Raw genomic sequence first — 14,679 nt, forward strand, 5'->3', positions numbered from 1 at the left:
AGGAGGGAGGGCAGGAGGAGGGAGAAGGGAGAAGGGAAAGCAGAGCGGGCAGGTGGTCCCGCCGGGCCAGGCAGGAGCGCGGGGCCATGCACGTCAATGGGAAGGTGGCGCTGGTCACCGGCGGGGCGCAGGGCATCGGCCGCGCCTTCGTGCAGGCGCTGCTGGACAAGGGCGCCAAGGTGAGCGTGTCCTCCCTCTCCCTGCCCTCCGCCTCCAGCCGGCACCCGCAGTGCTGGCAGCCCCCGGGGTTCTGCTGGGCTGCAGACCTGTCTGTCCGTCTGTCCGCCTGTCCACCCGCCCGCCACTCATTTCCCCCCTCCCCGCTCAGGTGGCCCTGCTGGACCGCAACTCCGAGGCCGGGCAGAAGAGCAAGGCGGCCCTGGACGAGCAGTTCGAGCCGCAGAGGACGCTCTTCATCCAGTGCGACGTGACGGAGCCCGAGCAGCTCAAAGGTGGGACGGGAGCGGAGCGGGCCCGGGAAGGGCGGTGAGGAGCGCTCAGATGAGGTCTCTGCACCTCAGCCGGGGGCTCTGGGCTCAGCCGGGGGTTCTGGGCTCAGCCGAGGGCTCTGGGCTCAGCCGGGGGTTCTGTGGTTCTGTAGCTCAGCCGGGAGTTCTGAGCCCAGCCGGGGGTTCTGCAGCCCAGCCGGGGGTTCTGAGCCCAGCCGGGGGTTCTGAAGCACAGCCTGCTCCCCATCGCTTCTGGCAATGACTCCAAACCGATTTGTTCCTGAACCTGCAGATGTGAAATGTTGCTACCGGCGTTACTACCACGATTCCACTGTGTTCTTTGGCACATGGGAAAGAGAAGCCAAAGTCATTTCCACTGAGTGCTGTGTGTGATATTTTTGCACGAAAGCCTCTGCAGAAGATAATTGCTATTTTATGAGTAATATATATAAACTTTAAAGCTCATACTTGCTTTTTATGAGGTTTCAGTGCAGATTCCAAGCTGCATTCCCTCGTCACAGCAGCAATAAATTCTGTGCTGGGTTACAGGGCTCTCTCCATACAGCGTGCTCTACTCTCATTGTGTGCTGCCATCGCTGAAAGCAGAACTGGCCAAAAGTGACACACTTACTTTATCCTGGGGTTAACCACACGGTGACACTTCACACACATTTTGCAGATGCAAGGAATGAAAGCTGCTTCTCTCATGGATGATTTGCATTTCTGTTTTCACTCAGTGGATAAACGGTGTTCCCTATTGGGTATCATATAACATATAACAGGCACATAATTTCATCAAAATTTCATTATTAAATGGTCCATTCATAGGTAGTGACTCAGATGCAGATTTTGACATCTCTTTTGTCAGTGCCCTTTCCCCGGATTCATTTCTGCCGTGCTAGATGTGATTAGTTCTGATCTGTTTTCGTTCATTACAGTTCACCGGTTACTTTCTCAGCAGTGATCATTGAGCATCCCCCTTTCAGAAACCATGGCTGCTATTCCAGAATTCAGCAATGGTGTCTGCTGTTCCAAGCTACCATGATTATTCCTAATTCTAGAGCTTTACATTGTTTGTAAGAAAGATGCTGGACTTGAAATCTGGGATCTGCTTTAATCAGCAAAGTTTTTATCAGCTAGGCTGATTATTGACTTTTTCTCCAAGTGGGAGGAGAAAGAAAAAAAAGCATCCTGGGGATAGGAATAAGGTGCTGTTGTGGATGTTACCTCAGTGTGTCTCTCCCACAACTCCTCCTCTCTTTGGTGTCAGGCAAGTGCAGCACCAACAGGGTGTGAACAGGGAGCTGGAGTGAGCAGGACAGGTCAGCAAGGGAGTTTTTGGAACCGAGTTAGGAAAAGAGCAATCAGAGTAAAATTGGAACTGATTCTTGCAAAGAAAAAGAGCAAGAACAGGCGGCTTCTGCTGCCAACACCTCTCCAATAATTGCATTAATCATGCTGCAGGTTTCTTACCATAAATTTGCAGTCATGTCTCACAATTCTTTGGGGATTCTGAGCTGATTTTGGTGTTGTTTTTTTTGTTTTTAACTGCTTTATTTATTTTTTTTTTTCACTTGCAATTGTAAGCTACTACTTAACAAATTTAGACTAATTCTACATTTAGGGTTTAAAGGTCTTATTGGATGAATCAAGTCCTGTACTTTATGTAGATCATGTGTGTGAATGAAGTTCCTCACTTTTTGAACTTTAGCCCTTACAGTAGGAAGTCCCAGTAATAGAACTAGTATTTCTAAGTACATGAGTCTATAAGCAAGAAATCATCTTCTTAATCTACTTTCAGGTCTTGCCTGTACTTTTTTTCTCTGGTGGTTCTTTCACCTAATTCCCAAAAAAAAAATCTCCTATCTCATCCCACTTCAAAAAAAAAATCACCATACTTACTTTTGCCTTCCAGGGTCATTTAGGAAGCTCCCATATAGCAGGTGTTTGTGCTGACTTTGCATTGGTTTTCTTGTCTTTCCTTTAAAATGGATCTTTCTCTTAGCTTTTCCTTCCCCACTCAATATTTCATACAATCATCTGCTTTTGATTTTTTATGGTTCCATAAGCACCAATTAGTGTGCAGTGCAAACACAAAATTATTCTATGTTTGAAGTGGAAAGAATAAATCAGCTTATACTGATGTGTAGATGACAACTTCTCTATGAATTTACAATAAGATTCTTCTTTTTGTGGATAGGTGATAGATGGGATTACTGTAGGCAGATAAACTTTTACCAGAAATATTCCAAAGATAGATATGCAAAAGCATTTGGTCTTTTCTCAATATGCAAAATAGAAAACTACAATTAGTTAAGTCTGTGTACATTTAATTTAAAAAATCATTGGCAAAGTCACTCTTATCCATGGCAGTTTTTGATGATTCTATTAAGAATTAGAATCTTATTAAGAAAGATATTATTTAGAGAAGGCTCAAAAGGGAATTAGTCAGTTTCCAAAATTTGGAAGCTAAAGCGAAAATTGTATTTTTCTTAGTCATTGGAAATAAGTTAAATATTCACTCCTGCTTCTAATAAAGCCAAAGGTTTTCATTTGCCCTTGCTGATACAGAATTGGAGAGATAAGTGACTGAAGAGTTGAGAAATCAGAGAATGAATTGGCAACAAACATAAGAAAAGAAAAAAGAGGTAGACATAGCAAAGCAGATTTATTAGTATTGCAATATTCTAGTATAGAATAAGAATATTAGAAAAATGTGTACAATAACAGCAGTTGGACAAATCAAACCTGTCCTATCAGCTGCCCAGCTCTTGTTTTGATCATGAGATGATGACTGTGATGGACCCAAAGCATTGAGGCAAAGATAAGTTTGGTGCAGGAAAAGCTTTGTAAACTCCTGCAAGTGCTGCAGAACAAGGTGGGTGTCTGAAAGCTGATGCTCTGGCCCTGATTGACATAAGAGCCAAGCACTAAAGATCAGGGAAGGAAGATACTCCTGTGATCATCTTTCAGTGAAGTAATTTCATCAAAGCCCGTCAAGCGTAATTTCAGTATACCTGAAATACTGTGGATTTTGAGTCAAACACCAAACAAAGTTTTTTAAAACAATGTTGGGGAGGTGGTGTCTTGGTTTACATAGTAGTAAATATTTAGTGATGAGGAACAATGCTTGGAGAGGAAAAGAAGCAAGTTATATATACATGTCAGATAATGTCTTCAGTCCTGGAACGTCTTAGTCTGGAATGAACATCTGGAAGTCATCTCATCCATCTTGTCAAAGCAGAGCCAGGCTTGAGGAGTTTGCTCCTCATTATGACATCATCATGTTTTTCTATATACATCTTTTATCTCAGTTCAAACTCTGTCACCTGGGAAAAGACAATGTCATTGTGGAAGTTTCCCAGTTCTTATTTTGAAATTCTTTGGAAGACAGGTCACTATTTTTATCCTCAGAACAAAGAAGATTTGAATTTGAGAAACACATTATTAAAGTTACCTGACAAGTAGAATATATAACAACTTATCCATAAATAGATACATCTAAACAAGAATTGTTATTTAATAAACCAATCATTTTTGTGTATGCATTGTATTTTTATATCTTACTTTCCAAAGTTCTAAGAAATGTCACTCTTGGATCTTACTATAGGTGCTTTCAAAAAAGTAATTGAACATTTTGGAAGGCTGGATATTTTGGTTAATAATGCTGGAGTGAACAATGAGAAGAACTGGGAAAGCACTATACAAACTAACTTGGTAAGCATGATCCCCTTTCACATGTCTATATTTCAGTATTTAATGTTGGGATACAGTTAACAGCCTGTGGCTTCTATAGATTTTGCCAGATGACAGAACATTAATTATTGGATTGGTAAATACAGCTATTGAAACAATCACCACATACCTGAGTGTGCAGTGGGTCCCTAAAATTGTCTATCCAAGACATACAGCATTGTGTAGAGACACTCAGATTATCAATGACCAGACAACATTCTCTTTCTAGATAATCCAGTTAATTCTCATATAGGTGTAAGAATTGACTATCCAAGGCAGGAGAGCTGCATCTACACTAGGCCGGTCTGTTTATATGAATATTTTAGAACATTTTAGTTTCTTATGAGGCTCAGCTGGCCTGCATTAGAGCTGCCATTTGTTGATAAAAAAAGCAGCCACGACCTCCACACTTTCCTCACTAACCATGCCAGCATAAAATCACCATAACCAGCATAAAATCTCAGTTTTTAATATAGGCCACTTCACCATCATCACTGGTAGGAGTGCACTACCTAAGGGCACTTACTCGCTAAAATCCAGTACATTCAACAGGCTTGTAAAATTAATTTTCAAACAAACTGTTACCACTTCTTTGATATTATCTGGTATATCATCAAATGAAACTACAATATCTGCTTCTCAGCTGAAAAGTTTTTAATTTCAAGTACACCTCTAGGACATCTAAGCTGCAAGGAATGACCTTTCCAGCATTAATAGAATATCTAGGTTAATGAAATTCAGCTTGTAGCCCACCATCTGTGAAGTCCTAATTCAATGGTGATTCAACAAGTCACTCCACGATCTTATTTACTGCAAAGAAAGTAGCAAAAAGAAGCTTTGAAGAGTAAAAAGTGGAGTTTTCTCCTTTGAAATTTGTCATGCAACAAATAAGCTCAGAATATGAAAATTAAGTGTATTTCTGTCAAAAATTTTAAGGACAAAGGTACCCATCTTTGAATCTTAATGCCTCCAAAAAAGCAAACTAACACAACAAGTCCAGGACAAGTAACACAAGCTGTATATGAGACAAGTTACAGAAAAATTAATGAGAAAATAGGTATTTGGAAAAGAGAGAATTTAAGTTTCATAAGGCATTTCTCTTGACGCTTTGTGTCTATTGCTTACATATTCTTCAAGATTTATGTACATATATTTCTTCCTCTTTATTTCATTTCTAAAATGTTCTGAAAAATGAAACATTAGGAAACTTTGTATTGTGAAGTAACAGTAGTTTGTCATCCTCAGTGACAGGCAACATCTATAGCTCTTAGTACAGATCCTTTGAATTTAAAAGAAGACCATATTCTAGATGGCTTATTTATTTTTACCTTTGTGCCTGATTTTAACACAGGGTAAAATTAATGTAGGCAGCCATCCAGCTGTCAAATATGCAAGCACAGATAATTAGTCATCACTGGAAATACTGAAGTCCATGTGAGAAATAGGTTTGACTGTGATAGTTGCTGTCAAGGTATATATCCTAACTTACAGTGATGTCTTAATAGTTTTTTGAACTATTCAAACTACTTAGAGTTTGTTTGAAGCCAAGACCTTCAAACAGATGATGTTGAAAACCTCCTCCTACTACATTGAAGAAGACATCAAGTTGGGTGGGGGGGTTGATCTGCTGGGGGGTCAGAAGGCTCGGTAAAGGCTCTGTAGATCTGAACAGTCTGGACTGATGGGCCAAGACCAATTGTCTGAGCTGCAGGAAGGTGAAGTGCTGAGTCCTGCACTTTGGTCAAAATAACCCCATGCAGCACTACAGGCATGGGGCAGAGTGGCTGAAAAGGTGCACATTGGGCAAGGACCTGGGGGTGTTGCTTGACAGCAGCTGAACATGAGGCAGCTGTGCCCGGGTGGCCCAGAAGGCCAATGGCATCCTGGCCTGGATCAGCAATAGTGTGGCCAGGGAGACCAGGACAGGATTGTGTCTCTGTACTCGGCACTGGTTGAGGCTGCCCCTCAAATCCCATGTTCAGTTTGGGCCCCTCACTACAAGAAGGACATTCAGGTGCTGGAGTGTGCCCAGAAAAGAACAACAAAGCAGTGAAGGGTCTTACGAGGAGCAGCTGAGGAAGATGGGGTTATTTAGCCTGGAGAAAAGGAGACTAAGAGGAGTCATATCATCCTCTACAATCACCTGAATGAAGGTTGTAATGAAGTGGAGACAGCCTCCTCTTCCAGGTGAGAAGTGATAGGACAAGAGAAAATGGTCAGAAGGGCTGAGGGAGGTTTAGATTGAATATGAGGAGAGATTTCTTCACCAAAATGGTTGTCAGGCACTGAAACAGGCTGCCCAGGAAAGTGGCTGAGTCACCATCCCTGGAGGTATTTAAAAGGCCTTTAGATGTGGTGCTTGGGGTCATGGTTTAGCGGTGGACTTGGCAGTGCTGGCTAACAGTTGGATTTGATGATTTTAAAGGTCTTTTCCAATGGTTCTATTTTTTTTTTTTTTTTCTTATTGCAAGTAATTGAGCAGAAGCAGACCATAAGTAGCAGAAAATCTGAAATCCAAGTCATGGAAACCTACATGCTTAACTATCATATTAGTCCCCTACTTTCTTTAAAGGGAATATTGTATAGTTTATACATTATTGTATATGTAAGTTCATGATAAATGCCCTAATGACCTAATATACAGTTTAATGTTGAAAAATTTTGTGAATACATGGTGGTGACTGGAAGAACATCTGGAACGATCAAACAGAATAGAAGTACAGTTGTGTGGGTTAAATCAAAGCTGCTCTAAGATCCAACAATCTCCAGTCACCTATTGATCTGATTGTTCTTTTCCTGTCTAACACTGAGTCAACTATCTAGCTTATCTCCATAAACATTTCTGTCTAGTTACTGTAATTTCTGTAAATTAAGATAGAACACTTTGTACTTGTTGCCTTTTTAGTTATAACAGAAGAAAAATAGCTGATGCATGCAATATCTTCTATAGGTGGGTTCTATAGAATATTTTTCTGGTTTTTGTAGAAAAGAGCAAAGTATATATGAAATACGTACTTCTAAAATGTCTCCATTTCCCTCTTGTAGGATAGTTTAAGCATTCTTTGAGTATTCTTTGTTTTATTCCTAAGAACAGAAATATCTGCCACACATTATGCACATATTTTTTATTTTTAAAAGGGAAAAAAACCCTCTACATGCCAGTCATAGTCTTAGTGATATCATTTATATATTGATATAACAAATATTCCCTGCCCCAGTTTAAAGTACAAAGTACAAAAGTAGAGCAGTACAGAGCAAGATAAATCAGGACAAACACATCTGGGGTGTGTTCTTTACGGTTAAAACAGTTCACAGAACCGGTTGGTCTTCAGGAATGTTTTTAAAGGAGTGTAAGGAAGTTCTCTGATAGTACTGCTTGAGAAAGCATGAAGAAGAAGGTTCAAAAAGTGAGACTTAATTTGGAAGGAAAAGGGAGTAAAACACAATTCCTACCGGTGTCCATTACAGTTTCCTGAGAGCAAGAAAAGGACTTGATAAAGCTGGAGAGGGGATGTAGGAAGGAGTACTGACTACTAAAATGACATTTCTATTGCAGTGCTTTCCACCATTTTGCTGCATTTTGTACTAAACATCCATCTTTTCATTACTTTATGAATACATCTATTTTTTTTTTTTACTTCAGTATTCCAGCAATGTCATCTGTTCCTCACTTCAAAACTCCAAATCTCATGGTGTTTACTTGATTAATATCACCTTGATCAACAGCACCTTCAACTAGTGATACTCATACAAGAGTACACTCCTGTTATTAGGGCACATAAAAACCCAAACTTGGCAATGATACAAGAATTCCATTTTAAAAAGATATTACCAGTGTAGTTTCACACTTATTCATGCACAGAATAGCACAAGGGTGTACGACACAAATTCTTATTAAGGGTCCTACCAACAGTCCTCTAACATGACAGTCTTTATTGCATTCATAAAAACTTTTGCCTAAGAGATCCAGAAATTTTATAATCTGATTTTTTTATTCTTCAAATCCCTAAAGCAAGAAAAGGGCCCACATCTTTACAAGCCTTGAACATGTATGTTATTTAAACACAATTGGGTGTTCCAAGATGCTTCAATAATTTTATCTTAGGTTGGTGTGGCCTTCTGGAACCACTGTAATTAGAGTGCCACAATAATTACAGTGCTTTTGTCATTACAAATGCATTTAGCACATTTTATCCTGAAGACAATCCCTCAAATTATATGCAGAATCTCTTTTTATGTTTATGTCAGAGGTTTCTGAAAACTGACGTAGATTGCAGTATACAGTTAAATGTAGCAGTACTGCTATCAGCTATGATTACATTTTAAATATTACCAGAATCAAAAGTTTAGCAGTACTTTATGTGGCATTTTGACTACCTTCTTGTTTTGTTATGACAAAAATTTAATTTTGTATATATATTTAAATAATTTCCCAAATGAAAATATGAAAAAAAATTTGAAAACAAAATCACAACTATCTCCTGTTTATGTGATAATTTTGCCATTTTTAACACATTCTGGCGAAACTTTACATTGCAGGCCAGAGCCTGGTCACATCAAAACATTCCAGTGAAATGGGATTCAATTATTTAAGTGTTGTCCAGAAGTAAGTAGAATTCAAATGACACATAAAGTTTCTTCAGGTGCACGAGAGTCTTATTCTTCATTTCTACGTAAAATGTTGAAATATGCAGCAATTCCAAGTTTTTACATTTTTCACAAGTTTACACAATTTGTTTCCGTAAGAGACAGAAGTAAAAAATTTCCAGGAATTTAGAAAAGTTCTTTACTAAAATGAAGTCTACCAACATCATGGTTTGTCTCTGTAAAATACTTAGATTGGAACTACGGAGAAGATAATACACCACTGTATATTTATGTGTGACTCCCTTCAATATAGCTCATGGTGAAATACACGTTCCAGCAACTAGCAAACCTTGCAAAATCAATGTTTGCTTATCAGTAAAGACCTATTTCTCAGAAGGCCAATTAATGTTTGAGCAGAAACCAGAAGGGTAGCTAAGCAAACATCAGAAGTGACTACTTGAATTTATTTTTGTGACAAAGGCTTCATGCTCATCACAAGACTGTTCCACTGTGCGAGCCATAAAAGGGAGTATGTTGCAACTCTCTTCTGGTCCGTACACCTTGCTGGCTTTTCCCAGCATACCAGAAGAAAGGAGAAGGACTGAACTTTCATCCCAAAGTAATGTAACCTGGATGAATAGCTGGATTCAGCAGCTGGAAATAACCACTAGGTCCGGCAATAAAGACAAAGGCAAGCACCGTTTCTCAGTGCCAGCAAGAGAGAAACAAACCAAAACAAACAGTGCTATCAGTAGTAGATGAAAGGGCACAGGTGACTGGTTTACTAACCACCAGTGGCTACCTCAATGGCTTACTTGCCTAGTCTTCAGCATCATTTGATGTCAGAGGACTAAGTGTCTAGAGAGAGATGTGGCCAAAAATGAGAAGTGACATTTACCTTGAAATTAGTAGCACAAAGGTCAATTCTCTAAGTACATAAAGAAGCCTATAGGTATAATTATTTTTGCTGTTTATATTGTACTAAGAAGGACACAGTGACTTACCTTAATAGCACAATACGTCAATGAATTTTTTAGCTTATAGATTTAATGTATGTTTACAGTAACCAATGTTGAGGTATAATGGAAAGCAAAGGTTTTGAACTAAGAACGTAAGACCAGCTATCAAAATGGAATACTATTCCTATGTCCTTCAGGAATGTGGAGCTGTATGAAAGGGGGGAGGGAAGTAAAGAAATCTGAACCATTAAAAAAGGGAAAGTAGTGTTTCATTCCCACCTTTTAAAAAACCTATCGACTGTAGGAAATTATTAAATCCTGCTGTATATTCCTTTCTCCTTTCTGCCTCTTTCTCTCTAGACTTTTTGTTTTCTACAGTTTGAGTTGGAAATTCATACTCAAGAGCTTGCAATTTCATTTCCTATAGCAATCAAACTAACCTATACATAGTAATGCCAAGGAACTTGCATGCTTGCTCCAACTTGTCTACATCCTAGAAAATCTACATTTAAAAAAATTAGTCCCACCTTCTTGTCCAACAGCAAAATGCTAAAATTTTCCATGGATATCACAAGCAGCACTTTTGTTTCAGAATTTTGAAGTTCATCTTACACAGTTCACAGAGTACTTTTAAATGTTTCCTTATAGATAGTCAGTGATTTATATCACTGTATGAAAGGCAAATGATTTGGGGTCAAATTCCAGCTCTGTGCTAACCTGTTTTATGAAACCACAAGTTAGTGGCTCTTTCATTTTTGTTCAGTATCTGTAGCACTGAACTGTCTTAGTTCAGTAACCTACATAAAATGTTAGGACTGATTTTTGTTTTCTCAAAGGAATTCATATTACCACATCACCTTGATAGCACTATAGTGCTTCTCTTCAGCACTGAAGATTCTGGGGTGTTTTCTCTGAGGTGCCAGACCTATCAGACAAGAGCTGGTAAAGGGAAACCTTTTTAAATCCTCAAAAAGGATGATGATTGATGGTGTCCTGGGCACCATCACCAAAGAACACTTTTTTTTTTTTTTTTTTTTTTTTTTTTTTTTTTTTTTAAGTAGATAAATCTAAAATGAAACACAAAGTGTGAAAACTAACTTACAGGCATAATGTTAGAACACAAAAACATTGTGTACCAGGAGGCTGGTAACCCAAGGCTTGGTGTGTCTTTGGACATTTCAGTTTAAAAGTCTGAAGCTCAGTGAGAGGAATCTCACCAGAACTTCTGACTGCAGTAGCATTCAAAAACAGATTTTAAGGGATCAAGATGATACAGGTCTCAGAAAATTGTTTTCCTCAAAGTTCTGTCTTAAAAAAAAAAAAAAAAAAAGAAAATAATTTGTAAAAATCACAGCTAATATTATGCTAACAACATCTCACATCTCTTAAATGCCTTTTTTACCTTCTCTGTATTTGCCTATGTGGGCTAACTTTCATTTGAGAGGAATGATAAAACTCCTGTAACTTTAGTCAGAAAATAATATTCTGGGCCATATGTCCTAAAATCCTAAAAAGTGTGAATTTCTTTTGACTTGAGCCTGATGCAGTTTTACATGTTAATGTTATCTTCAGATAGTACATTTTAAATAATATAGAACAGGCTACCTCAACAAAAATTATGGGATTTTTATCTGTTCATCTGCCACTTATATTTTTAGATAAGGTATGTGTTTAATCTATAAATTATTTACTTACACTTTATTTCATTTCCTTCACAGCTTTTATTTCACATTTCAATATTTTAGGGTTTTTTATTTATATCTTATTAAGAGAAATAAGTAAATTGCTATTACTTCTATCTATTGCAATTGTGCTTCTGAAGTTACTGAGTTGCAATACTGTGGAATGTCTCTGCTTAAAAACTTCAAAGTATAAGATCACTGGTAAAGCAATAGAGGTTCTAAGCATCACAATAAAAGCAAATTTCAGTTTGTAGAAGCACAATAGATATTTCGAATAACATCAATAATTCGGGAAAATATTTTGAATAGTTTCAAATAGTCTTTGAGGATCTTCAATAATTCCCTCTTCTCTCTCCCAGACATCTGTGATCAGCGGAACCTACCTTGGCCTGGAATACATGAGAAAAGGAAATGGAGGCGATGGAGGAGTAATCATTAATATCTCATCCTTGGCAGGTGAGAAAATTTTGTGCATAAACAATTTCTGCTGGGTTTTCTTCTTAAATAAATGAATCATACTGGTCAGTCTTACTTTTTCTTCTTTTTATGTCCCTTCCTTGTTTAGAAATATTTTGAACTGGTTTTCATCATAGCAACAGAAGGAATATCAAACAACCACAAATGTCATTTCCTTTTTTAAACATAATTCAATAGAAAAAAAATCAGTAATTTTCCTAACCTATCAATCTTGTATTTAAAATCTTGAGCCTGATGTAAATTCCATCATTAAACTCCAGAGGAACACAAATGTAGGAATATCTAAGACTAGACTATACCTGCTTTATTTACAAGGATTGTCACACAGCCACTCTGTGTTCCAAGTCCTTTCATATGTGATCTACCTATACTTGAGAAGTCATAAAATTAACACTCATATTTCACCAAGCTTAAGCAAGCACTTTCTTTGCTCACTACTTATCTATGCTATAACTATTTCAATTTATTGCTATAAAAATAGAAATCTGTGGATCCTACATTAGTTGGGTTGCTGCCCTGTTTTGAGGCACAATTCTGCACCATTTCCTGCAGATATACTTGAAATGTTTCAGTGACTGGGCTACTTGCAAAGAAGCACAACTGAGGGAGAAACTGTACATGGAGAATGAAGTCACCTGGCAATCTTCCTCAAAAATTTTGTGGGGAAATACTTGCATTCTCTCTTTTTATTTGGAGAGGTTGTTCTCTCTTTCCATTGTCAGACTGTCTGTGAAAAATAATACATCTGCTACCTGACACTCAGATTGTCAGAGGGGTTCTTTGTAGGTGTGGATTACCAAATTCTAGTAATTTCATTCCAGGATATTCCTATGTGCTTTAACCATGAAAAGTCAGTTAAGAGAGCACCAGCTGTAGTTAACTGATTGTACAGATGTGGATGTTCTGGGTAGTTTTAAGTTCTATAAACCTTAGCTTTTGTGATACAAATTCCAGTTCGCCCTACTGACGTAATGCATATGGATCTTGATGATCTGACTGAATTAATACATGCACATATGTCAAAAGGCTGAGGGGGTGTTATTAAAAGACTCCATGTACCTTTAAGTCAGCTTTTGTCATAGTGCCTGACACATTGCCTACTGGCACCAGTGAGTTTTGTCTCTATAGGCTGAAATGGACATTGTGTTGGGTCCAAATTAACCTGAAGGAAACTGCTGTTGCAGTGCAGGGGGTCATCAGCACAGGTAAAAGATTAAACAGTTTCACAGAAACACCAATGCCTAAGGCAATACTTAAGAAAGGGTAAGGGTAGCAAGTGATTTGATTCCTTTTCTAACTAGTCTCAGAGGAGCACAAGATGATTTTGTTTTTAAGACTTAAAAGCTTGGCTGTTCTGTTTGTTAAGACAAACAACAGTTTCTTTGCTTTGTTTGGTTTTACATGGCTTGTGTTTAACAATCATTTCCAAGGTCATAAGGAAAAGTACACTTTAAAAGCTAACATAAAATAATTTCTATTGCTTATTTATTTCCTGCTGTTTGTGCTTAGTGATTCTAATTCTCCTTTCCAGTCTGAAGGTCTAAGTCCTGAAGTTTATTCCATATATGAAAGACAAACTTCCATTGGCTTGCTGAACATCCCCTTCAAGTGTTTTCTTAGAGCTGGCTTCTGGTGATCATTAAACTTCTGAGTGGTTGTGATTCCCGCTGTCCAAGTTCTCTGTAAGATACAGACAGCAAATCTTCCCATGTCTTTCTGAGCAACAAAAGGAGTTGTACACAGTGCTTATGTAAAATTCAATAGTATTTCCTTTGCACATTCATTAGCTACCAGTACATCACCATGGGAATTTTGCCAATGATTTGGACTAGAGACAGAATCACGTGTTACAGTATTGCACTTCCAAACACCCATTGTACTACCAAAATTATTTCTGTGAGATGGATGCTTAAAAGTGTTAATTCAGCTGCATCAAAGCCAGAGCCTCTCTGTCCAGTGGTGAGTCTTCCGTTCTTTAGTCTTGACCCCAGACAGGATTTAAAAAAGAGAGAGAAATATGTGAGCATGTGCAGCAAGCACTCTACTATGTCTCAAAACTACAAAATTTCATTTTATGTGATTTGCATTCCTATCAAGAAGAAGTAATTCCGCTAAACTGAGATAGTGGGAAATGTGTTCTACTTCAAATTTGGCTCCATAAAAAACAATCTCAGTGATTGTAGGTTTCTGCATTGAAATAGACTTAATTTTCAAATTCAAGTAATAAAATTTTATAAAATTTCTTCTGTAGTAAGCTACACATGGTACTTTTAATTGCATTTAATGGAATAATTAGAAAGCAAGAGAGAAATCATAAAAAGCTAAATTTAACTCAAGAGGCTGTTTAAATTATTAAACTTAACAGGATCTTTTACCTTGTGGTGGCTGGAACTCATGCCCTTTTTGCAAAGTGTAAAAGGGCAAAAGGAATTCAAGCATATGCACACACTTTTCTTTTGATGGCTTTCATATTTTTAAGAAGGTTTTCTGTGAAATTGAATTTGTATCTGTCTGTATTTTAGCAGACAAAAAGTCAAAGTTTTCACAGAGGGCTTAAAGATGTTAGAATTTTTTAACATAGTATCATGCTACTTTTTTGGAAGGCTGTTCAATGTGCAGTGAATCTGGATACCTTTCTGCTGCACAGCCTACTGCTGGTTTGATTGCACTCAAAGCATTCAGATTCTGCAAACAGCTGGTTTGATTTCCCTTTATGGAAATCTTCAGCCACAAAAAATACTTAAAGTACCTGTCACAGCAAACAAGCTTTTTTAGGACCAGACCCTGTAT

General features: G+C 38.0%; 1 protein-coding gene and 1 long non-coding RNA gene across 2 annotated transcripts in view; one reads left to right on the forward strand and one right to left on the reverse strand.

The window, feature by feature from the left end:
• The window catches only part of HPGD (15-hydroxyprostaglandin dehydrogenase), a 22,094-nt gene continuing 7,415 nt past the window's right edge, over positions 1-14,679 (forward strand). The window contains exons 1-4 of the mRNA XM_083861516.1: positions 1-179; positions 329-452; positions 4,060-4,166; positions 11,772-11,868. Coding sequence (XP_083717642.1) covers positions 87-179; positions 329-452; positions 4,060-4,166; positions 11,772-11,868 — 421 coding nt within the window. The 5' untranslated portion in view covers positions 1-86. The remainder of the gene's footprint in view (positions 180-328; positions 453-4,059; positions 4,167-11,771; positions 11,869-14,679) is intronic.
• Positions 11,876-14,679, reverse strand: part of LOC310909558 — a 5,874-nt gene continuing 3,070 nt past the window's right edge. The window contains exon 3 of the long non-coding RNA XR_014590103.1: positions 11,876-14,638. This is a non-coding gene — a long non-coding RNA (uncharacterized lncRNA). The remainder of the gene's footprint in view (positions 14,639-14,679) is intronic.

This window comes from Zosterops lateralis (assembly GCF_965231275.1).
Source record: "Zosterops lateralis genome assembly, chromosome: 5".
Classification (NCBI taxonomy): domain Eukaryota; kingdom Metazoa; phylum Chordata; class Aves; order Passeriformes; family Zosteropidae; genus Zosterops; species Zosterops lateralis.